General features: G+C 43.2%; 1 protein-coding gene across 1 annotated transcript in view; it reads right to left on the reverse strand.

Annotated features, from left to right (window-relative positions):
* Positions 1 to 5,827: 5,827 nt before the first annotated feature.
* The window catches only part of LOC121547063 (anthrax toxin receptor 1-like), a 28,649-nt gene continuing 7,912 nt past the window's right edge, over positions 5,828 to 26,564 (reverse strand). The window contains exons 2-18 of the mRNA XM_041858160.2: positions 24,851 to 24,922; positions 20,908 to 20,979; positions 20,607 to 20,688; positions 20,417 to 20,447; positions 20,230 to 20,303; positions 20,059 to 20,127; positions 18,844 to 18,924; positions 18,545 to 18,605; positions 17,807 to 17,905; positions 17,279 to 17,348; positions 15,903 to 15,981; positions 15,249 to 15,344; positions 14,861 to 14,899; positions 13,214 to 13,312; positions 12,845 to 13,012; positions 12,574 to 12,654; positions 5,828 to 8,415 (exon numbers count right to left, since the gene is read on the reverse strand). Of these exons, the coding sequence (XP_041714094.2) occupies positions 8,146 to 8,415; positions 12,574 to 12,654; positions 12,845 to 13,012; positions 13,214 to 13,312; positions 14,861 to 14,899; positions 15,249 to 15,344; positions 15,903 to 15,981; positions 17,279 to 17,348; positions 17,807 to 17,905; positions 18,545 to 18,605; positions 18,844 to 18,924; positions 20,059 to 20,127; positions 20,230 to 20,303; positions 20,417 to 20,447; positions 20,607 to 20,688; positions 20,908 to 20,979; positions 24,851 to 24,922 (1,543 nt within the window). The 3' untranslated portion in view covers positions 5,828 to 8,145. The remainder of the gene's footprint in view (positions 8,416 to 12,573; positions 12,655 to 12,844; positions 13,013 to 13,213; positions 13,313 to 14,860; positions 14,900 to 15,248; positions 15,345 to 15,902; positions 15,982 to 17,278; positions 17,349 to 17,806; positions 17,906 to 18,544; positions 18,606 to 18,843; positions 18,925 to 20,058; positions 20,128 to 20,229; positions 20,304 to 20,416; positions 20,448 to 20,606; positions 20,689 to 20,907; positions 20,980 to 24,850; positions 24,923 to 26,564) is intronic.

A 26,564-nucleotide genomic window follows, 5' to 3' on the forward strand; every position in this document is an offset into this window, starting at 1 on the left:
CACTACAGTCGTGGTCAAAAGTTTTGAGAATGACACAAGTATTGGTCTTCACAAAGTTTACTGCTTCAGTGTTTTTAGATATTTTTGTCAGATGTTACTATGGTATACTGAAGTATAATTACAAGCATTCCATAAGTGTCAAATACTTTTATTGACAATTACATTAAGTTAATGCAAAGAGTCAATATTTGCAGTGTTGACCCTTCTTTTTCAAGACCTCTGCAATCCGCCCTGGCATGCTGTCAATTACCTTCTGGGGCACATCCTGACTGATGGCAGCCCATTTCTTGCATAATCAAATCAGAATTTTGGGGTTTTTGTTTGTCCACCCGCCTCTCGAGGATTGACTACAAGTTCTCAATGGGATTAAGGTCTGGGGAGTTTCCTGGCCATGGACCCAAAATGTCGATGTTTTGTTCCCCGAGCCACTTAATTATCACTTTTGCCTTATGGCAAGGTGCTCCATCATGCTGGAAAAGGCATTGTTCGTCACCAAACTGTTCTTGAATGGTTGGGAGAATTTGCTCTCAGAGGATGTGTTGGTACCATTCTTTATTCATGGATGTGTTCTTAGGCAAAATTGTGAGTGAGCCCACTCCCTTGGCTGAGAAGCAACCCCACACATGAATGGTCTCAGGATGCTTTACTGTTGGCATGACACAGGACTGATGGTAGCGCTCACCTTGTCTTCTTCGGACAAGCTTTTTTCCGGATGCCCCAAACAATCGGAAAGGGGATTCATGAGAGAAATGACTTTACCCCAGTCCTCAGCAGTCCAATCCCTGTACCTTTTGCAGAATATCAGTCTGTCCCTGATGTTTTTCCTGGAGAGAAGTGGCTTCCTCGCTGCCCTTCTTGACACCAGGCCATCTTCCAAAAGTCTTCGCCTCACTGTGCAAGCAGATGCACTCACACCTGCCTGCTGCCATGCCTGAGCAAGCTCTGCACTGGTGGTGCCCCGATCCTGCAGCTGAATCAACTTTAGGAGACGGTCCTGGCGCTTGCTGGACTTTCTGGGGCGCCCTGAAGCCTTCTTCACAACAATTGAACCTCTCTCCTTGAAGTTCTTGATGATCCGATAAATGGTTGATTTAGGTGCAATCTTACTATCAGCAATATCCTTGCCTGTGAAGCCCTTTTTGTGCAAAGCAATGATGACTGCACGTGTTTCCTTGCAGGTAACCATGGTTAACAGAGGAAGAACAATGATTCCAAGCACCACCCTCCTTTTAAAGCTTCCAGTCTGTTATTCTAACTCAATCAGCATGACAGAGTGATCTCCAGCCTTGTCCTCGTCAACACTCTCACCTGTGTTAACAAGAGAATCACTGACATGACGTCAGCTGGTCCTTTTGTGGCAGGGCTGAAATGCAGTGGAAATGTTTTTTGGGGATTAAGTTCATTTTCATGGCAAAGAGGGACTTTGCAATTAATTGCAATTCATCTGATCACTCTTCATAACATTCTGGAGTATATGCAAATTGTCATCATAAAAACTGAGGCAGCAGACTTTGTGAAAATTAATATTTGTGTCATTCTCAAGACTTTTGACCACGACTGTATATTAGGCCCAGCCTTTGGAACTTTGGTTTTCCTAGATATGGCTCCTATATTGTGATCACTACATCCGATGGATTTGTATACTGCTTTAAAGCACATTTCTGCAGCATTAGTAAAGATGTGATCAATACATGTTGATGATATCATTCCTGTGCTGTTTGTAACTACCCTGGTAGGTTGACTGATAACCTGAACCAGGTTGCAGGCACTAGTTACATTTTCAAGCGTTCTCTTGAGTTGGCAGCCTGATGAAAGCCAGTCAATATTTAAATCACACAGAAAACATACCTCTCTGTTGATATCACATATATGTTATCAAGCATTTCACACGTTATCCAGATACTAACTGTTAGCACTTGGTGGTCTATAGCAGCTTACCACCAGAATGGGCTTTAGGTGAGGCAGATGAACCTGTATCCATATTACTTCAACAGTATTTAACATGAGATCCTCTCTAAGCTTTACAGGAATGTGGTTCTGATAATAAACGGCCACACCTCCACCTTGGGCATTTCTGTATTTTCTGTAGATCTTATAAACATGTATGGCTACCACTGTATCATCAAAGGTGTTAACTAAGTGAGTTTCAGAGATTGTCAGAATATGAATGTCATCTGTTACTGTTATTGATTTCATGAACCTTGTTTCTTAAGGTACATACAGTGGGGAAAAAAGTATTTAGTCAGCCACCAATTGTGCAAGTTCTCCCACTTAAAAAATGAGAGAGGCCTGTAATTTTCATCATAGGTACACGTCAACTATGACAGACAAAATGAGGAAAAAAAATCCAGAAAATCACATTGTAGGATTTTTAATGAATTTATTTGCAAATTATGGTGGAAAATAAGTATTTGGTCAATAACAAAAGTTACTCAATATATACCCTTTGTTGGCAATGACACAGGTCAAACGTTTTCTGTAAGTCTTCACAAGGTTTTCACACACTGTTGCTGGTATTTTGGCCCATTCCTCCATATAGATCTCCTCTAGAGCAGTGATGTTTTGGGGCTGTCGCTGGGCAACACAGACTTTCAACTCCTCCAAAGATTTTCTATGGGGTTGAGATCTGGAGACTGGCTAGGCCACTCCAGGACCTTGAAATGCTTCTTACGAAGCCACTCCTTCGTTGCCCGGGCGTGTGTGTTTGGGATCATTGTCATGCTGAAAGACCCAGCCACGTTTCATCTTCAATGCCCTTGCTGATGGAAGGAGGTTTTCACTCAAAATCTCACGATACATGGCCCCATTCATTCTTTCCTTTACACGGATCAGTCGTCCTGGTCCCTTTGCAGAAAAACAGCCCCAAAGCATGATGTTTCCACCCCCATGCTTCACAGTAGGTATGGTGTTCTTCGGATGCAACTCAGCATAATTTGTCCTCCAAACACGACAAGTTGAATTTTTATCAAAAAGTTATATTTTGGTTTCATCTGACCATATGACATTCTCCCAATCCTCTTCTGGATCATCCAAATGCACTCTAGCAATCTTCAGACGGGCCTGGACATGTACTGGCTTAAGCAGGGGGACACGTCTGGCACTGCAGGATTTGAGTCCCTGGCGGCGTAGTGTGTTACAGATGGTAGGCTTTGTTACTTTGGTCCCAGCTCTCTGCAGGTCATTCACTAGGTCCCCCTGTGGTTCTGGGATTTTTGCTCACCGTTCTTGTGATCATTTTGACCCCACGGGGGTGAGATCTTGCGTGGAGCCCCAGATCGAGGGAGATTATCAGTGGTCTTGTATGTCTTCCATCTCCTAATAATTGCTCCCACAGTTGATTTCTTCAAACCAAGCTGCTTACCTATTGCAGATTCAGTCTTCCCAGCCTGGTGCAGGTCTACAATTTTGTTTCTGGTGTCCTTTGACAGCTCTTTGGTCTTGGCCATAGTGGAGTTTGGAGTGTGACTGTTTGAGGTTGTGGACAGGTGTCTTTTATACTGATAACAAGTTCAAACAGGTGCCATTAATACAGGCAACGAGTGGAGGACAGAGGAGCCTCTTAAAGAAGAAGTTACAGGTCTGTGAGAGCCAGAAATCTTGCTTGTTTGTAGGTGACCAAATACTTATTTTCCACCATAATTTGCAAATAAATTCATAAAACATCCTACAATGTGATTTTCTGGATTTTTTTCTCAATTTGTCTGTCATAGTTGACGTGTACCTATGATGACAATTACAGGCCTCTCTCATCTTTTTAAGTGGGAGAACTTGCACAGTTGGTGGCTGACTAAATACTTTTTTCCCCACTGTATGTCAGCGTGGGCTATTTTTAGCACTTTTCTGGGATGCTTGATTGTTTTTATTGCTTTACTGGGAAGCTTAACAGAGGTAGACATGCTCATGTTATTTATGTTAGTGCAGGGTGAGCTGCACATTGTGGACTTCCTACTAGGGCACACTGCCTCAGTGCTAACAGTATCACTCTGGTTCATTGGCACATTATTACTGTATACAGTAGCTGTAGGATCAGCAGAGGCATTCAGGGCAGTAAGAGGGACATAAATTAGGCTACTTACATTGTCTCTTCCAACGCCCCTGGGATAATGTACATTTGCTGAAGCATTATGACAACTCAGTGACACAATGGTAGGGATAAAATGAGCTCATTGTCTTATTATTGTGAAGGGCTGCAACCTGGTCTCAGAGCATTTCATATTATTCTGTACTTAATTCCGAAGACACTCCAGTTAGTATGATATGTTATGTTTTGTATGGTATGTATTAATTTGTGGATGTCCATCGCCCATTTTGTATGATATGTTACAAATTACAATTCGTATTATATGATACGAATTTGCAAAACGTATATGTTATGAATTCTAGCCAAGTGGTTAAGTGGCTAACATTAGCTAGCTGGCTAACGTTAGCTAGGCTAGGGGTTAGGGTTAAGTTTAGGAGTTAGGTTAAAGGGTTAAGGTTAGGTTTATGGGAAGAGTTAGCTATAAGGGTTATGGTTAGGGGAAGGGTTAGCTAACATGCTAAGTAGTTGCAAAGTAGCTAAAATATAATAAGTACATTTACATTTACGTCATTTAGCAGACGCTCTTATCCAGAGCGACTTACAGTTAGTGAATACATATTTTTTTATACTGGCCCCCTGTGGGAATCGAACCCACAACCCTGACGTTGCAAACGCCATGCTCTATCAACTGAGCTACATCCCTGCCGGCCATTCCCTCCCCTACCCTGGACGACACTGGGCCAATTGTGCGCCGCCCATGAGTCTCCCGGTCGCGGCCGGCTGCGACAGAGCCTGGATTCGAACCAGGATCTAGTGGCACAGTTAGCACTGCGATGCAGTCAGTGATAAGATTTGAATTCGCAACCTTTGGGTTGCAAGAAGTTTGCATTATACACCCACCCACACATCCATCATGACCAACCACCCTACTTTTGTGTTTGCCTTAAGTAAACATCTGTCTTATGTAACCATACCAAATGTAACATATCATACTAATTTGAGTGTCCCGGATTTACATTTACTATGTTATGTCTAGTCTATGAGACCAGACTGAGTGACCACAATTCCATATCATGGTTATCTAAATGGCAAAGTGGATCATACAGAAGCTGCTGAAAGTGTGTGAATGTGTGTGCGTGCACTTGTGCGTGTGTTTGTGTTGACTCCTATCCAAATGTAATGGGTGGAGCAGCAAAGAGGAAACTCGAACATGTGAAAAAGGGGTCAGTGAGTGCTCCTTTTACAACACAGAGCCCTCATAATTCCCATAATATAAAGGCTTGCTGCATTGAATTGTATTTAAGAATAGAGTTTGGCACAGTCTGAATATTACCCTAGGTGTGTCATTTGTCTGGGTTGAGATAATAACTGTGCCTACTTACAGTCTTGTGGTGCATTATGATTTTCGTGACAGTGTAATAAACAGAGATCCTATTAAATAATATATTCTAATTACTAATTATATGGTAATAAAATATATGTGCTCACAATCCCTTCAGTAGAAGACATTATTAAAACAAGTGGCTGGAGTATTCATGGTGTATTAGTAACAAAGTTTCTAAATATATTTTCCCTCCATAGTGGTGCTGTCCCTGCTGGCCTGTCTGAGCTCCCCTGTCCGGGAGGTGAGGAGGGCAGCCACAGCCACCCTACAGACCCTAGCCCAGGTGGACAGCTCTCCCTTCCACCCTATCATAGACAGGCTGCTGAAGACCACCGAGGAGCTCACCGCTGACCCCACTCCCCAGACACACACACACACACACACACACACACAAAAACAACCCATTAGTTTCATATAAAAGCTTGGATGTCAACCTTTATTAATACTGTAAAAAGAAAACATGTAAAAAAAGAGAATCTTAATACATCTTTCCATATTTGTTTCAGTACTACCATTATTACATGAAAAACAATGGTTAACATGTAAAACAATGGTTAACATTTAGCGCAGGGGTGTCAAAAATATGGCCAGCGCGCCATTTTATACTTTAAAATCACTAAAACAAAATTGAAATAGTGTTGAAATTATAATGGACCAGCGTGCTAATAATCACTGAAATGAAAGCTATACAGACAGGGAGCATAGAAAATTCTAAAAACTATGGATAGAGGACAATTTTTTGCCAATTTTAACTGCAAGGATATATAACACATTTTCAGTGCGGCCCTCCGGACCTCGTTGAAGACCGAATGCGGTCCCAGGGGCAAAATGAGTTTGACACCCCTGGTTTAGCGTCTCAGAGCTTTTTCTCAGGAGAACACAGCTCCACAATGGTCCTGATGATCATTCTGAAGCATAGAGATAAAAACGCACAAGGGACTACATAACAATGAGTTCCATATAACGTTGTTGCTCACTCCTCTTACCATGCCATTGCTTGAGTGGGGTGATGTTCAAATAAAGAGCCATCAATCCAGTCATACAAATGGAGGATGTTCATCATTGTCAAAAAGCAGAAGTTGTACATTATTACACTTGGGTGCCATCGAGCTTTATTTGTGTCGTACCGATAAAAACAAACTAAATGCATGCACCTCTCTTAATCATCATCATCCTGAACAGCTTTCAGCAGTGCTACAAAAAATCAACGGAATATAGTAACTCAATGGTATTATAGGACATAATCGAATGAAGTACATTATACAAAGAGAGTAGGAAAATCTAAGTAGAAAAATTCTGAAAGGTACTGAGTGTGATAAGCATATAATAGTATTCCTCAACCTTCGTTGGACTGGCATGCTATGGTCTTCCTCCTTTGAGGGCTTGATTCAATCAGTGTTGGTTCATGGACAAATCACTGAAATTTCATGTGCCTTTTGATACAGGACAGTTGCACTTAGGAGGCAATATTCCATGACCTAGTGCCGGACTATAGACCAATGGGGTTGAGAAACACTGCCATATGAAGTTGCGTGAATAGTTGTTTGTTTACGTGCACAGTGTCTGTCTTTGTCAGCAGACACCTTTGTCGTATTCAAGTACGCTCCTCTAGGTCTTTGGGGTTAATAAATTAGAGATGCGGTGAACTGCCCTGCAGTTGCAATGTGATTGTGATTCAATAAAAAAAGAAAAGGTAAACAATACAATGTATAAAAGTAAAGTACAGTTTTGGGACTGTAAAAACTTGATGAGAGCCAATGACCTGACTTTAGCTGTTTTGTTTGAGAGGTTCATGGTTCAAAAGTGATAAAAAATTTAAAGAAATGTATGCTATATCTGAACTGCATTCAATGTGCACAAATACCGATATCAACTTAGATAAACCTGGGATATCAACTTAGATAAACCACCAACAAAGTGTTTAAAAATGCAAAATGTTTACGCTAACACATCTCTTACGCTCTGCCTACGTATGATTCTCAACTAACTCAATCAGGGGATGTAAAAAAAAATATCAAGTTGTTTGTGTGCCTCATTTTTGGCACAGCATGAGCTCCTATCCTGAGAGAGTATACTGTATAAGCAGAAATCTTACGTGTTCAGTCCATATGTGTCCACTTATGCTTATCCACTTATGGCCTCCGGCAACACTACCAAATGGGAGTAATTAAAATGGGTTCCTCTAACAGAATATGGACTAACCCACATAGACTAAATCTGGCTTTCTCAGTCTGTGTAAATTTATTTGGACATGAGAAACAAATATTAAACTTAATCAAACCAGTGCCATGTTTTGTTGATCCCCTATAAAATGACCCCTTTCAAATCTTCCAATTTCCAAAAGAGAGATGTAAAAAGATACATGTCAAAATGTACAAAAGAGAGATGCAAAAAGCTCCAAATTCTACATCATCTAGATTGGTTTGATAGCAAAATCCAATCCTTGTGGTTGAAAGTAAATTGACTCAGAGATGACTAAAGTTACACAAATTCACACAGTCTTACTCTACTGTCACCTTGCCACTAATCATCATAGGATACTCAGTAGTTGATAAAATAATTTCATCCATTGCAGTATGTTTCTTTCTATGACTACATATTTTGCTGTCCAGCAACAAACCATAATGTCTCCTGCTAATTTCACCCCAACTCCAATAAATACTATGTTTATTTTTGGTTGAGGGAGCATCTTTGGCAATGTGGACTATTGCTTTATTGGAGTGGGGTCCCTAATTTGCTCTCATGGTCTGTTGTTGGGGCAGGGTGGGGGGCGTGTGGGAGGGGGGCAGGGGGGCCCTGGGGGGGTGCGGGAGGGGGGTGGCCCCGGGGGTAACTGGCTGACAGGCGGCGCTCGTGGGGGCGGGCTGGTCTGTGGTGGCGGCGCTGTAGTGGGGCTGATCAGGGGACGGTAGTCCGAAGCAGGAGGAGGGGGGCTATGGGCCCGGGGAGGTGCCTTGGCGGCTGCTGCTGCTGCCTCGTCCTTCACCCGGGTGAAGTTGATGCATCGACCCTGGGGGAAAGAGACAGTAACATCAGATTACATGGTGATCAATGTCCTAAAAGTCAGGAGGTATACAGGACCCCATTAAGCTACAGTAAAGACTCAGGTTACATTTTACCTCCCTCCTGACATGATCCAGCCCCCCTCCCACGTACAGTACACGTGTCTTACTCCCGTCTAGGCTAGCGCCTCTGACCCAAGCTGACCCCATGGTCATGGGACGGTCACTACCCTTTCTGTCTGTTCCAACCAGGGCCAGCTGGGTGGACGGTTACCCATCAGCCCCTGCTGTGACTCCCCTAACCCCTCTTCCCAGTCGAATGTTCTGTTCCTATGTACTGTTACAAATGAAAACTGGCTGCTTTCCAAAAACTCCATGTTGTTTATAGCACCATATGGAGAATGAGAGAGAGAAAAGTAGAGAAAGGGGGGGAGAGAGAAAGACAGGGGATTGGTAGGGGGGAGATCTGAGTTCTTGAGGCAAATAAGTTATATTCTCATCCACCACAGCTACTTCGCCCCATAGTTTGAACCCTACCATCCACCACAGCTACTTCCCCCCATAGATTGAACCCCCACCATCCACCACAGCTACTTCCCCCCATAGTTTGAACACCACCATCCACCACAGCTACTTCCCCCCATAGTTTGAACCACCACCATCCACCACAGCTACTTCTCCCCATAGTTTGAACCCCACCATCCACCACAGCTACTTCTCCCCATAGTTTGAACCCCCACCATCCACCACAGCTACTTCTCCCCATAGTTTGAACCCCCACCATCCACCACAGCTACTTCTCCCCCATAGTTTGAACCCCCACCATCCACCATAGCTACTTCCCCCCATAGTTTGAACCCCACCATCCACCACATCTACTTCCCCCCATAGTGTGAACCCCCACCATCCACCACAGCTACTTCCCCCCATAGTTTGAACCCCTCCATCCACCACAGCTGCTTCTCCCCATAGTGTGAACCCCCACCATCCACCACAGCTACTTCTCCCCATAGTTTGAACCCCACCATCTACCACAGCTACTTCTCCCCATAGTTTGAACCCCACAATCCACCACATCTACTTCCCCCCATAGTTTGAACCCCACCATCCACCACAGCTACTTCCCCACATAGTTTGACCCCCACCATCCACACACAGCTACCCCCCCCAATAGTTTGAACCCCCACCATCCACCACAGCTACTTCTCCCCATAGTTTGAACCCCCACCATCCACCACAGCTACTTCTCCCCATAGTTTGAACCCCACCATCCACCACAGCTACTTCCCCCCATAGTTTGAACCCCACCATCCACCACAGCTACTTCTCCCCATAGTTTGAACCCCACCATCCACCACAGCTACTTCTCCCCATAGTTTGAACCCCATCATCCACCGCAGCTACTTCTCCCTGTAGTTTGAACCCCCACCATCCACCACAGCTACTTCCCCCCAAAGTTTGAACCCCCACCATCCACCACAGGTACTTCCCCCCATAGTTTGAACCCCCACCATCCACCACAGGTACTTCCCCCCATAGTTTGAACCCCCACCATCCACCACAGGTACTTCCCCCCATAGTTTGAACCCCCACCATCCACCACAGCTACTTCTCCCCATAGTTTGAACCCCCACCATCCACCACAGGTATTTCCCCCCATAGTTTGAACCCCACCATCCACCACAGTGGCCTCCTACTGTGAACTCGTGGTTTATGGCCTAACTCAGATTTATACCCTTACTGGAAAGACAACCCAGTAACCCTTTTTCCTTCCCCCACGCAGATAGGCAGACATGGACTTACAAGGGTATACTGTAGGACTGTAGAGGCATTTAACACTTGCAAACACACACACACTGAGTGGCCGCATTGGCAAAAAATCCAAAACAACCGAGGACACATTCCATTCGTCCTGACTTGCAAATTATGCGTCAAGGAGAAAAAAACTCAAAATCCTCTGGTAACCAAACTCTGTCTCCTCAAATCCACTCTAAGTCTCTGACATTCCTTCAAGTCAATAACAGGATGAGAACAAGAGAGGGATGTTGAACATAAAATCTAATATCCTTTCATTCTCTGTATACATTCTCTGCAGACCCTTTGAGAGGTTAATTTCAGCTACCTTTCCGCGAGTACTTAACATTGATCCAGTGTGGTTTGAGACATTGAACCAAAAACGTACAACACAAAATCAAAACAAAGACTGTCCTTCGAACCTCCCTCTTCCAATGTCTACCATTAAACCCAGATGTCATAAAACAGACTAGCCTGGGCTGCTTCAGTAGGGTTTTCATGTGGCCCCGCTGGTTGAGACGACTCTTGCGGTTGTCTCCGCTGCCTATTACCTCATGCCCTTCGCAGCGCAAATCTCCGTCAGGGGAGACATTAAATCAAATCCTATAATTTAACCTCAGGAGTCGATCTGCTCGAGCACATGATGTTTTACGTAGGAGCTCGCTGAGAAGTTGGAGAGTAGTTGGAGACAAATAGCTGAGGTCCTATGTAGCGGTGAGCCAGTGCGTTAGGACTAGGGCTATACACAGAGAGAGAGAGGGAGATGACTAAACCAGACTAAGCATGATAATCATACTCTGTATGGTTGTGCCCACAGTACACACACGTGCGCGCAATACTGCACTATACCACTCTCAACCTAAACTAAGCAAACAGGGAGAGGGTCTGTGTGTCCAAAACCAGCACAGAGAATCCCATAGTGGAGTGGGAGAGGAAGATGGAGAAAGAGGAGGGGTGTGGAGGGAGGGAGAAGACTGACAGAAGGGTTAAAGAGAATGTGAAAGAAAAGTGCAACAGATGGTGCCTTTCTGTTTTTCAGTGTCATGGAGTTACATAGCTACATGAGTTGTATTCAGAGAGGATGCATTGACTATGGGACATAGCAGCTCCATTGTGGACTGATGAAATCAAAGGAACTAGGGATTGTACTGTAAAGGCTTTCAGCCAAGGCTTCTCTAAATAGTGCCATTCAGGATACAGGCATTGTCATAGCAATTTGCATGGTGATAAAATGCAACACAGCAACAGACTGAAATATGTCTGTCAGGAATCCAGATCTGACCTTGGCCAAATTGGTCCAATGAAACACACAAGGCCTGTGAATGTGCTGTGAACGCCAATATGGCCTGTGTGTGTATGTGTCTGTGTGTGAGAAAGAGAGAGAGGGAGTGAGTGATAAGAGCTGTGTTATCAGCTAGCGTGGCCCAGGGGACAGACATGCTGAAAAGTCAGTAAGACAGTTTAATGGTTCTCCTCAGATAACACTTCACACAGGAAAGGAAAGAGCTCGCCTGCCTTGTATTCGTTTCCATTCCCCCTGAGAAAAAAAAAGATTACACCAGTACCAGTAGGCCTTCCTGGGAATTTTTCTTCTCCTTCGTAAGAGACCGCAAATTACTTGAGTAGGCGACGCCATTACACGGAGAGACGGAAACACTTCCTCAGGAATAAGCAATGTGTCATGTAACCTTTTGCATGTGGCGATCGTTACTTTGAACAAAGTATCGACATCTATTTGGCCGGGAGAAATCCTTGAAATTTGAAGGTTGCCAATCATTATCATTAGCATCATTGTTCCTCTTTGCGGTCGAAAGCTGATTTTCTGTGTCGTCGTTGAGAGCTTATCTGGCAGTACTTCACTTCTTCTCAGTTCATATTTTTGGCAGAGAGAACACTCTAAATGTGGAATTCCAGTTAAAAAGGGTTATTGAATGGAGAGGTGCCACCTGGAGAGGTGCCACCTCAGCAGGTTAGCTGCAGCTCTAGAAGGAAAGAAAGGAGAGGAGGGCTATGGGATAAAGAGTCTCTCAGATAGCCCAGCCCTCCAAGTGCATATCTAGAGCAAAAACTACCTTCAACCAACTCCAAGCCAAACTCCAATCTCCGTTTTGATACAAAGGGTCAGCATGGCAGTTAAAACATGTGCCCGATCAGAAAGTAGTTAAAGTTGAGGTTTTTAAAACATAAAGTGGATCTGTCTGGAGCGCGTCCACAGCTCTTCTTTATTTCCTTTTATGGCAGCGGCTGATTTGAAGCAGGTTTTGGGCTCTGCCTTATCATGAATCTTGGCACAGGTGAGGTGTCGGCCACTGAAGGGGCATTTTTTTTAGGGAAGGGTGCTCCCATGGTGTTTTTAAGGCTTTAGTACTCACATGATCTCCTGGCTGAGGCCGCATGAGAGAGACCTGGTCGTAACCACGGCGAAATAGGGCCCAAATGGCGTCCAGTTTACCCTGCAGACAAAGAGAGGGAGACATGGCTATAGTGAATAGTGTCAAAAATGCTAGCTGTGTAAAGTGTTCATGGCCAAAATGTTATTTCATTCTACACATAGTACCCTATTATAAATGTATTGGTAGAGAGGAAGAGAGTGTATAAACTAGTCTGAGAAAGAAAGGAAAGCGAAGAAGATAATGTTTTTACCTGTATGGGTGTGTACCACTTCCTGTCTGTGGCTGGCTTCCTGTTGTGGGCCTTCTTGGGTTTGGGCTCGTACGGCTCAAACTCCTGATCTGGCATTTTCACCACAGCGTTCTTGGGCTTCTCCAGCTTAGCCCCCTCCTCGGTTGAACCCTTCCCTCCCCAGCGCACCTGTAGGAGTGGAACAAAGATGGGTTATGACCTACTGTACCTGTGGAAGTGGGCCTACAATACATACTACACACAGGCGTTGATGTAGAGTCTAGAATAAAGTTCAAACTTTCATGTGTTTGGGAGGAAATATGGAGGATAAAGATTGACATTTCTGTTGGGTGTAACTCTAATGTCAACAGCTGATTAGATCCACCTCACCTCCATTCTTTTGATTCCTCCGACTCCTCTTCCTCCATAGTAGGATGCATCCACGGTGGGCCACTTCTTCTTGGGCATGCCATCTTCATCATCTGATTCCTGGCAGAGAGAAAAGATGGGAGCAAATAATTAACTTCCAAGCAAGTGATAGATAGGCCTAGGGCTCTATTTTCAGGTAGCGTTAAGGTGAAGCTACTGTCAAAATCACAATCTTAGGCAATTTCGACTTGTAAATGCCAGCCAGGTTGGTAATTTACCTGTCTTATATTAGCTCGCTTGTGCTGAGGTAGGAGGGGTGAAAATATTTTAGGCGTGTCCTTAAAAACCTGCGCTAATATCCCAAATTCAAGCAGAGCTAGTGGTGATATTTAAGACTCACCAAAAGCTGGTCTTAGCGGTAACACAATTGGTTATGGCATCGATTTTGCCAACAGAGGCTCACAGTAGCCTAATCAGTAGCCTATAACCAATGTTTTATTAAAATTTTAGGAGCAGCAAAACTGTCAACAGACATTCCTTTTTTCTTTATATTGGACATTATTTTTGTCCTTCTGTGAAATGTTTGGCCTCATTAGGCCTATGTGCGATGCCCATAGAATGAAAGGTGTGAGTGACTGTAGGAAGAATGTTTAGGAACATCAAGCTATAACAACAGACTGCTTATTGTTTTTCCTTCATCATTTTGTAAAAAAATGGGATCTTCCACTTTCATCTGTTGGACCTAACTGTCACATTGTCCCATGTGGCTCAGTTGGTAGAGCATGGCACTTGCAACATCAGGGTTGTGGGTTCAATTTCCACGGGGGACCAGTACGAAAACATATATGAAGATGTATGCGCTCACTACTGTAAGTTGCTCTGGATAAGAGCGTCTGCTAAATGACTAAAATGTAAAATGTAATGATATCATGCTCCTGACCCGATCCTATTTAGAAATATAAATAAAAACAGATTGATTGTTTTTCGTTTAATTTGATTAAAAACCAAACTTATTAGAAAGATTCACCGTCCATGAGTTTGTGTTGAGAATATACATGGCTGGAATGCAATGGAATTCCGTCTGCTATTTCTGGAAAAGTTCAAATATGATCTGTAAGATGGTTCCATATTGTTTATAAAACATTACAATTGGGAGTATAATGGTGAGTGGACGTTCCCCATTCCCCAGTTCTCTTTATATTGGATCTTTGTCCAGCTCCTGTAAAAAGTTTGGATGTGCGTAAAACCCTCGATAATCTAAGTTGTCTTGTCTGCTTTATACACCAACAGGGAGCAATTATGGTGCCTGTAACTGTAATTTAGTTTTTTTGTGCGACTCGAGCTGTTTCCCCTATCCAGCTGTTCCATTCTCCGTGTAGCCTGCTGCTAGAATGGACGGTATCGCTCGAGTCACAACAAAACTGAATATGACATTGCGGATAAAGTTCGGAATGACAAAATGTCATGTGTTCAACGTCTAAAGCCCTGCATCACTATATTGAGAGCTTTTCTGTTTCTAAAAGGATGTATTTGGGTGTTTTTGGAGCATTTGTTCATGTACTGCACAACGAGATTAGGAAGTTACTCGCTGGTTGGGCTAAGTTTCTCAAAAACAAAATTGAGATTTGGATGTAAAAAAGCAAAATGCGTCTTCAAGGGCTGACTTACTGGCTCTGGAGGGGGTGGTGGAGGAGGCTCTTTGATCACCTAGACAGGAAGTTCAGGGTGGAAAGTCACATTAATATTAATTGATGACAGTGACTAGTGGTCACATCAGGTGTTCATTATCATTTCCTGGTATTTATCATCTGAATGAACTGCAAAACTGCCAAAGAAATTGTTACACACTTTTAAAGTAATATCTATTATATTCTGGTAACACCCTTACACAAACAATTACAACATATTTTCATTACATTGAACCAGGTTACTTTTAAAAGGTTATTACGTAAGTCATTAAAATGGTAGTTACTCTGCTAAAGGGTCTACTCTATACAGTATAATATAACATGTGGCCCATAATTGCCATCATATTGAACCAATTTTTTATGGTTACCACAGTGCAGCAGAGGGGCCAGAACCACCACATGAACAGCATTGCCATCAACAGGAAAAGAACCAGGAGGGTGATGAGAAGGATGGTACCATCAAACTGCCAGGGGAGAAAAAAGTCATTGTTAAGACAGGGTTAGGACCTCCAATTACACAGACCAGGAAGACTGAAGAGAGATGAGAAAAGTTGAGGAGGGGGTCTCAAGATCTAAATAGGGGACAATATGGTTCCTATTAGAGCCTATAGATTGTGGATGAGATGTGGTGGTGTTTTTTTCTTTCTTTATTTTGTGGGTGAGCGGAGTGCTGGTTAAAATCACACTGACGTGGGGGCTTTGAGGGTCTTTTGGGTGAATCATTGCTGAAGCCCCCCCTGTGGTTTGGCTCCAGATAGAGCAGAGAAGGAAACGTACTCAAGCAAAACAGGAGCCCTCTGACAAAATGTAGAGAAGAGAAAAGGCAGGCCCCGGAACAAGATTAAGAGGAGGAGGAACAATTAGGCAGAAATGAAAAACAGAAAAAGATTAAGATAGAACAACATAAAAAAAAGAGGATTCAATGCAAAAATCTGGAAATGGAATAATTGTTTCCCAACAAAAGACAATTTCTGGTGAGTTTTTGAGTAGTAGTTGTAATGTGATTGGAAGTCCATACTTACACACTCTGTGGTGGTGATGTGCACAGAGCTAGTGATGAACGACAGGCCTTCATTCATGCTCACTTGTAGATAAACAACCCTGAAACACAAAAACCCACAGGGTTTCAATACAGGATACACCAAATGGAAGCAAATTATGCTAGTTAAGACTTGCTTGGACAAGACAGTTGAATGTCAAAATGGCACTGTTGTCCAGTGCCAAGGCGCCACACAAAAAGAGCTTTGCGCCCAACAAACAAACAAGCTATTATTGCTCAGACATGTTATTACATGTCTGAGACTAAGTAGGGCATCGGCACTGGCATCAAAGTTGGTTAACCCCTTTATCAGCCAAGACAAGTTTTACCTTGCCCGATCAAAAACATTTGATGCCCATATCACATCTCTTCTTCCTATCTACAAAAACTACCACAAGTATCTTTCTCATCTGGGTGCAAAACAATTCTACACACGTGACCTCAGGTAGCCTGGAAAATATCAAACCTTGATAAAAAAACAAAAAACATTTTGAATTCCCCACATTTTTTCTAGGGGTGCAAAGCACATAGACTGATCAAGAGGGTATGCGAAGTAGGCCATTTTGACTGATAAGCCTCTTCAGGTTTGACTGTCTGGAGTCGGGTATGTGGTTTAAGTTAATGTGCACGCATACCTCAGCGCCAGCAAACAGCTTCTTATCCCTTAAAGAAGTAACGATCAGAGGAAAAATATGGACAGTTGGACTTGGGCCATGTTCACATTTTGTAGAGATGTGAGTATGTGTGTGCTTGTGTGTGAGGGGAGGGTGATACATTTGACCATGGGGTGCTAACTGCCAGATGACTACAGATGAAGAGAAGATGACAGAAGAGGAGAACACATTTGGCAGAGAGGGAAGGGAGTTAGAGAGACAGAGGAGTCACTGTGGCAGGGTGAGGGTAAAGGAGAGGACAGGAGAGAGGTAAGCAGGGAAGGGAGAGATTAGGGGAATGAGGTGAGAAAAAAAGGGGCTCTAAAGTGGTTTGTTGATTTAGAAACGAAGCCAGCTGATGATGGGTGTGTCTGTTGTTAGGATTAAGGGGCAACTGTAACACTCCTCATTATGAATACACAGGGCTCTAACCAATGAGGCTCTAAATGAGTGAACTCATCATCATATAGAGAGAATAGAGGAGGAGTGGAATGTGGCCCTGACAGGGATCGTAAAGACACCCTAATGCATGGCAGGCTTCTTCTGGTTCTCTCTCTGTCTCTCCCTCTGTGCGTGTGTTTATGTGCGAGGGCTGGAGAGTGATCGGCTAGACATGTGGTTAAGAGGCAACACACTCTCATCCTACAGTGCTGAAAAACAGTGATAGCTCTGACCATTTTAAAACTGATTTAAGAATGGTACTCACTGCCCAACTTCATCTATAACCGGAGCTGTACACAGCAGGAATGTGTCTTCGATAGCCACAGGCTTCTCATCTAGGGAGAGAGCCCAACACTCTTGTCAGCAGTTTCCTTAAATAACTTTAGTTTCTTCAATCACCTATAGTACTTCATGCATGTTACAGCTGAAAATACACATTATACACATTAGTATAAAAACACCTGGTAAGCCTACAGTGTATTAAGCATAATTATAAACTGGGTGGTTCGAGCCCTGAATACTGATTGGCTGACAGTCGTGGTATATCAGACCATATATACCATGGGTATGACAAAACATTTTATTTTTACTGCTCTAATTACGTTGGTAACCAGTTTGTAATAGCAATAAGGCACCTTGGGGGTTTGTGGTATATGGCCAATATACCATGGCTAAGGGCTGTATCCAGGCACTCTGCGTTGCGTCGTGCTTACGAAAAGCCCTTAGCCATGGTATATTGGCCATATACCACACCCCCTTTGGCCTTATTGCTTAAATGTAACCAGGTACTCACTAATTGTGAGGGTGTCATTGACTTTAAAGCTGCACAACACCTGCTCTATATTCCTGGCATGAAGGAAACCATTCCCTCTCACCACCACCTGGAAACTCTCTGGAAATAAAAGACAACAGCTTTAGTTTTGAAAAATAGTACAGAGATACATACATACATCATAGGCTATCAGACCTTGCACAATTATGTTGGATTGCATACAATATTAGCTAGATAGGCTTGATAACATTGGTTAAATAAAATACAGAAAACATGCTTAGGAAACGTCATTTATCAAATTGACTTCCATTTGGCAGACCAGCATAAATTTCATTTAGAGACACTCTAAATGAGGCTTCTCTCTGGCTGTGACAATGATACTCCCTTGATTTCTTCATTTGTTTATTTAGCTATATTTACATATGGACTGAACACTACAATTCAGCTTTTAGCTGCCAATGTTGTACACTATGACTGACAATAAACTAAACCTTACATATAATAATTTACTAGACAACAAATTGAGAAAAAAACGGACTGAAACAGGGAGGGACTACCTGAATATGTCCAATAAGAAACGCTTGTTTAAGTGTTCCATTGCATAATGTTTGCTACGTTTTACTATGGTGTGCCCTAATGAATACGAGCCAGCTGAGCCCCAGTCAGAGGGAAGGCACCGGCACCAGCTTGGCACTTAGGCAATGACAGGGAACTAGCATTGACTGGCATTGATCTGCTTTGTTCCTATAGGGACCCCACCTCCTGCACAAACACTGGAGGGCTCTGCAGCTAAGATCTCAATACAGGACTTCTTGATGATCTGGAGAAGGAGAATAAGGAGATGAATTGAGTTGACTAGGTTAATATTAGCTCAAATTAACTCATAGCTTGTGAGGATTCTGTGTCGAAATAGACAGGTAAATCAAATTTGAGACATTCAGTAACTGTAGACTACAACAGCTTTGTCTATTTTGTCTTTTCATCTTTATTTTATCTTTCTTTGAAGGTATGTTTTATGAAACAGGACTGTCTCTCCTTCCTGTCCAGGGTTTATTTACCGAGTCAATCACTCCTCGCAGGGCTACGAATCCGCCCATCACAGGAAACACATGCTCGATGGTGTCTGCTATGGTGGCCAGCTATAGGGGGAAGGAGAGAGCAGGTTTATTTACACAGTCTCAGTGCTTCCTCTTGGCTCACATCTCAGGAACCAGAGACATACACATATTATATACATCATGACCCATTCCCTTCAGTGAAGAGTTCAGTGAACACTTGATTTGAAATAGTGAAATAAGATCTCCAACCACAGAATTATATTGTATCTCTATAGGAGAACCCTTTGAAGAACCCTTTTTGATTCCAGGTAGAACCTTTTTGGTTCCATGTACAACCCTTTCCACAGAGAGCTCTACAAGGAACTCAAAAGGGTTCAACCTAGAACCAAAAAGGGTTCTACTTGGAACCAAAAACGGTTATCCTATGGCGTCAGCTGAAGAAACCTTTTGGAACCCTTTTTTCTAAGAGTGTATGGCTCCATCTTTCTCTACATGCATGACCAGGTTAGGGGGGAAATAACAGTACAATGATAGGCACACTAAGCACAATCAGGTACAATCCTAATGTACAAACAACATTGGACAGATAACTAAACTACTGTACCTTGACAGGTGAAGTACAGTATATTATGCCCAGGCATTTAGTGAAAGTCAATCCAGGTGGTAAAATGATGCATAGGGCCAATCAGGTTTCAAATCCAGTTTAACACTGCATGACTCTGAAACATTCTTCTTAGCTAATATGTTAATCGTTTGCATGCTAGTCAAATCGCCCAATTTCTCTATCATTAATACGCAGCCTGGCATATAGTGGTCCTCTGTAGTTTAGCTGGTAGAGCACGGCGCTTGTAACGCCAGGGTAGTGGGTTCGATCCCCGGGACCACCCATACACAAAAATTTATGCACGCATGACTGTAAGTCGCTTTGGATAAAAGCGTCTGCTAAACGGCATATTATATTATATAAGTAGCACTATCAACCTCACAAGCAAGCTCAGGTTCAAGATGTGTAGGTTGATACAATTATGGGATACATAGTCTACAAACGGGTTACTAAAAATAAATAGCACATATTGTAACCATTGTAGTGAAAGAATATCGAGTGAGTAGTATACTGCATGTAATTATGTAATTTTATTTTTAAAACAGGTTCCTAAATGTGTTTTCACAGGGGAGCAGGACATGCATCGGTTTTACTGCAAACTAAATCCTTACCTGTGTCTCGTTGAAGTCCTTTACTCCAACACAGTACACCATAGCTCCTAGAGATCGGCTTCTCTCTGCCTGTTGTAAAAAAAAACAAGAATCAGCACCAGAGAACATGTTTTTACATTGTCTTTCCTTTACATCAACAGGAAGGTGAATGCTATAATCCTATTTGCATACCTCCTGTTGTGCAGTGACGAGTTGGTGTTCATTCAGCTCCCCATCCGTCAAGGCAATGATAACACTTGCTGTTCCTGTAACGGAGAGGTCAATCAATGGTATGACTCAACATTGCCAAGTACAGAAAATATTGAGTTATTTTTTTATTTAGGTCTAGATGTAGTTACAAATGTCATTGTATGCTTACCAAAGTTTTCATGGTGTATCTGCTCATTTGCCTGAAAACAGAAGACAATATTATTATTATTGTTCTTCTTATGTTAAAACAAAAATATGTTAAACAGGTAAATAACGTGATAAAGTAAGAACCACGTCAGAAGCAGGCTCTGGATAAGAGCGTCTGCTAAATGACTAAAATGTAAATGTAAAATATGTACCCTTTCCAAGCCCAGGTGCATGAAGGTGTCTCCACCTGGTATCTCTCTCCTCAACACATTCAATCCTTTTCTTATCTCCACCCTGACAAACAACACCAATCACAAATCACATCATTGAAAATGTCATTGTCTGGTCTTGAAATGTAATTACTGAGTAAAATAGATACAAGTTTAGAGGGCTTCAGAACTTTCTTCTACTTCAAAGTCCTCATACAAGACAATGGATGCATCCCAAATGGCACCGTATTCCCTATAAAGGGAATAAGGTACCATTTGGGACACAACCAATATTTTAGTTTACCTGTTTTCTGTCAGTTGCATGAGAGTGGTTCCTCTGGATGAGAACACAATAAAGGACATTCTCAACATGGGGCTGTAAAACAACACACAAACAAAAGGGTTAGATATACTGTACATTTTTGGAACCATTTTCATTTTGTCAAGCCTCAAAGAGGCCATACTATGTTTGAACTCAACCAATAAACAAACAACAAACAATAGGAACCACACTCCAAACCATTTATTTCACTGAGTTATTGTGATATGCTAGGATGTGTTTTGACGTCAAAATGTCCCTAGCATGAGAAAAACCTTACGCCAAAACATGTCCATCAGAGGAGGCTGTTGGGAGGAGCTATACGAGGACGGGAACATTATAATGGCTGTAATAAAATAAATGGAATGGTATCAAACACATCAAACATATGGAAACCACGTTTGACTCCTTTCCATTGATTTCATTCCAGCCATTACAATGAGCCCGTCTACCTATAGCTCCCCTCCTACCAGCCTCCTCTGATGTCCATGCATCTAAGCATAAGTCTGTGAATTCTCTCATGTGGTGAGTTCTGTCCTATTGTTTGTGTATGTGCCAGGATTCAGGACCCCGTTCTTCAGACAAATACATACATTGAAGTGAGCATGTTGCCTGCAATACTACAGCATGTTCAAACTCAATTTCATGGTTTCAGGTGTTGTTTTTGAGACTATGTTGATGATGGAAAACAATGCCACCCAAACTGAGGTAGAAAACTAGCTACTGACATAAGGGGAGTCAGCCTGAAGTGGCTTTTAGATGTCTGGTCACGTCCAAATTTGTCTCCCAGCTTGAACCTCTCGACCTGCCATTATGTTCATGACACATGCCATTACAGCGGTGGGTTGGTAAGAAGCATATGCGACAAAATATTTTGCTGTGCGATCTGGAGTTTTATTTTGGGAGCACCAGTGCAACTAGAATAAAATCCAATAAAAAATGTAATGCATAACAATATTTATCCGCAACCCTCTTTACACTACTCAAACAAGACAGGCTGCCTCCTGCGGCTGCTTGCTTCCAGTTCCCAGGCCACACACACCAAGCACCACCCCCTGTCACTCAAGCAGCAGCACACAGTTCCTCCATGCTGTTTGTTCTCTCAGCATGCTGTGAAATTCATGCACTCAATATATTCTTCCAAAACAAAAATGATGCTGTTTTCTACGTTACTTCAAAATAGGAATCCACGTCTTCTCTATTATACTATAAGTTTGTGTATCTTGCTCTCTGTAAAACACGAGTTAGTTAGTCTAAGTCTAAGGCATGTGACTAAAATAATGCTAACAGCTAATGCTAATCTCTAACTAGCTAACTGGCTAGCTAAATGCCATTTAGCTAAATGCACTAGCTCTAATACTGGTTGCTACCAGTGGTGGTGTAGATCAGGGGTTCCCAAACTTTATCACTCAGACCAACCTTCCAGCATTGGGGAACATCTATGGGCAAATGCACTGTTCATGACACAAACTGTTCACACCCATCTTGTCGCCCGAGAGAAATTGCTGCAGGTTTAAAGCTTATCTTCTGCAATTCTATACATTTTGCCATGGGATGGATATTTTATTTGTTGCCATTTTAAAGCTAATTTCCTGTAATTCTACACATTTTGCCATGTCTTATGTGTGTTCATGTGATATTTGAGTGACAAACATTACAACAAAGTCAACGGGAGTTCGACGGGACAGCTGCTCTCTGCCAGGGATTCCTCCTCCAACTGGAGCTCTACTTCTCCAGCATCAGCCTGGGCCCATCGGAGCGGGAGAAGGTGTCCGCCCTCGTCTCCTGCCACTCGGGGAAAGCCCTGGAGTGGGCCAACGCGGTCTGGAACGAAGGAGGAGCCGCGTTGGACAACTACGGAGAGTTCGCTCGCCTCTTTCGGGCTGTCTTCGATCACCCGCCCGAAGGTCGAGAGGCGGGCAAGCGGCTGGTCCACCTGAGGCAGGGGACGAGGACTGCGCAGGACTTCGCCTTGGAGTTTCGGACTCTAGCATCTGGGTCCGGGTGGAACGAGCGGGCCCTTATCGACCACTTCCGGTGCCATCTGCAGGAGGACGTCCGAAGGGAGCTAGCCTTCCGGGACACCATGTTGTCCTTCACGCAACTGGTGGACATGGCCATCCGTTTGGACAACCTGCTGGCGGCCAGAGGACGTCCTGGAGGGGGTCTGCCGATTCCAACCCCGGCCGACTCGGATCACGAGCTGATGGAGATGGGTGGAGTCGCGATCCGACGACAGCGCCAGTGTCACTCTTGTGGCACGAAGGGACATTACACTGCACGATGTCGTCAGCGTTCTTTTGGGTCTGGAGGCAGCAGGCAGGGCACTCTCGCATCACCCCAGGTATCAAACACTCACACTCGTTCAGAGCCCTCTGCTGCGCACTGTACCCTACCCATCTACTTTCCTGATCACATTGTAGTTCCCCAGTGTAAGGCGCTAGTCGATTCAGGCGCAGCTGGGAACTTTATGGACAGGGCATTCTCACACAGTCTAGGCATTTCATTGGTTCCCCTATCCATTCCACTCCCCATCAGAGCACTTGATAATCGACCACTAGGGTCCGGGTTTGTTAGGGAAGTTACCGCACCAATCACCATGGTTATCCACGAGACTCATTGCGAGCAAGTCACGTTTTTTATCATTGAGTCTCCTGCTTTCCCTGTGGTACTAGGTATCCCTTGGTTAGCACTCCACAACCCCACATTCTCATGGCCACAGACAGTTCTCACGGGGTGGTCGCGAGAGTGTCAGGGTAGGTGTCTCTGTGTTTCCGTTGGTGCAACCACGGTGGAAAGTCCAGACAGTACCTCTACCGTGCACATTCCCCCCGAATACCTCGATTTGGCGTACGCGTTATCCAAAACGCAGGCAGCCAAATTACCACCACATCGGGCGGGGGATTGTGCGATAAACCTCCGGGTAGACGCTGTTCCTCCCAGGAGTCATGTGTATCCCCTGTCACAGGCTGAAACGGAGGCTATGGAAACATACGTCACCGAGTCCCTGTGCAAGGGGTTTATACGTCCCTCCACTTCACCCGCCTCCTCAAGTTTATTTTTTGTGAAGAAGAAAGACGGCGTTCTGCGCCCATGCATTGATTATCGATCCCTGAACAAGGAGACAATACGATTTAGTTATCCTCTCCCCCTAATTCCTTCAGTGATTGAGTCAATGTATAGGGTCCGCTTCTTCACCAAATTAGATCTCCGGAGTGCGTACAACCTGGTGCGTGTCCGAGAGGGGGATGAGTGGATGACAGCATTTAGCACAACCACAGGGCATTATGAATACCTGGTGATGCCCTACGGTTTGATGAATGCTCCATCCATCTTCCAGTCCTTTGTGAACGAGGTGTTTCGGGACATGCTTGGTCGCGGTGTAGTGGTCTACATCTCCTGCTGGAGCTCAGTATTTTGCATTGCCGGGGTATTTTCTCAGTGTGCATGTTTGTTCCAGTGCGCCCGTTTTGCGCACTGGACTGGTTACGCTGGATTACGGAATAAACTGTATATAATGTGATTTACCCTCCTGCGCCTGACTCCTTCAAATCACGCATCACACCTGTCATAACTCTTACCTGGCTTTTTCATTTGTTGTCATGCCAAACAACACCAACCACAGAATTAGAATAATCATTCTATTTCTATGATTCCAATAGTTCACCCAAGTGTTTTGTTTGATCTATATTGCAAGTCAAATCGCAATATTTGGTTGAAAAATCTATTCGATTTCTTGCCCATATCATGCAGCCCTATTAACAACCTGGTAACTTTACCAGTATATGCAAACATTTGGTGTCACATAAAGAAAGTAAAAGTGATATTTTCTTCAGGAGATGTACATGTCCGTAGGATTCATATAGGCCCAATATACATCTCTCAATCAATGTAAAAAATAAATGATATTGAAAATATTTTCTCTTACCTGATAAACTTTTCAGCTAGATGCTCCACAAAGGAGTAGATTTCTATCCAGTGGTTTTTGACACTGCCAGATCTTAGAAAGAGAGAACACAGAGGAATACTTATCATTTTAATTACTGTTGTTTAAAATCACACTTGACACATTTCCTATATGTTTATCCAACACCTCCTAGTAAAGAAATTGTGTGCAACATATAAAGTAAACACACACAATCCTAACAGAGATACCATTATTAAGCTAACTGGCCTAACAATGTCATGGAAAATCTCCATTGACACAAACTAACTCCATGCATTAGGGAAAAGGAGGAAAGTAGGTTAGGACACATCTGAGGACCAGTAATTAATTTAGCAAACTGCCCAGCTCAACTCCCATGAGGCTGAGGAAACAGCTCTGAGCCTCCCTGAGGGACCACAGCGAAGAGCTTCATTTCCTCTCAGACCCACGTGTGAATGGAAGGAAGGGACCTGGCTGGGGGTTGTGGCGGTGACTCGTTTGCTGAAGGATATAACACATGGAAATGAGCTAATTTATTGAACTGAACCAAACCACAGTCCAGTTAGCGGATGGATGAAGCAGTAGCCTGAAATAGGACAATGCTGCTGACGAAGCCGCACATGGATGTCACATGTAATAGTTATAATCTGGAGACAGACATAACATTAACTTGTTTCCCAGTTTAGTCTCCTTACTGGTTTCCTGGTGTATATTTTTGTTGTCGTTGTGTAGGATAAACAGACATGATATACTTAGCAGATAGAGAGTTGAGTATATTCTTTATTAGCTCTGTTGTTCTTGTTTTTTCCTCCAACAAACTTCCTGGTTGTTCAGTACATCAAGGCATTGCATTCATCTGAAGCAATGCACCCTGTGGGGCCAAGACTTTTCAAACTAAACAAACCTTACCCAAATAAAACTTGTGGGGGAGGTCAGCTGACGTCTCATTCAACAAATGTGCTGAATAAACAGTGTTCATCTGACGCGGCTTGAATACACACAGTTGGACTGCCCTGACCTGAGGGAAGAGCCAGTCTGTCAGAGATGCAGTTTGTTTCATTACAAGGGAAAAATACTGCAACTCAAAATGGCTTCTTTCATGTACTCGACAGTCATATAGGGATAGCGTTTCAGTGTTTTTCTAAGACGGGTTAAGCTAAGAACTCCCGCCTTGGACATTTTTTGCATCACGATGGATATTATTTGTGTTGGACAAGACTGTTTTCTGAGGTACCAGGCAGTTGTGGGATTGGGGCCTAGCTTGCAGTTTCCTCACCTGTATAAACAGCATTAGGAAAGGAAGTGGGCTATTTTCTTGTAAGATCCTTGATGAAAATGTTTGTGGTACTTCTTCTTTGATCTAACTGAGTCAAACCATTACAGCTCAAAGTTTTGTCGATGTAAAATGTTTTGGAAGTTGTTAACACAAGCTTCAACAGCTTTGTTGACTAAAATGATTGAGCCCTTGATGACAGGAGTTGGAGATTATGTCATAAAATGACTGACTATACAGTGGGGAAAAAAAGTATTTAGTCAGCTACCAATTGTGCAAGTTCTCCCACTTAAAAAGATGAGAGAGGCCTGTAATTTTCATCATAGGTACACGTCAACTATGACAGACAAAATGAGGGAAAAAATTCCAGAAAATCACATTGTAGGATTTTGTATGAATTTATTTGCAAATTATGGTGGAAAATAAGTATTTGGTCACCTACAA

Source organism: Coregonus clupeaformis, chromosome 31, assembly GCF_020615455.1.
Source record: "Coregonus clupeaformis isolate EN_2021a chromosome 31, ASM2061545v1, whole genome shotgun sequence".
NCBI classification, from domain to species: Eukaryota; Metazoa; Chordata; class Actinopteri; order Salmoniformes; family Salmonidae; genus Coregonus; species Coregonus clupeaformis.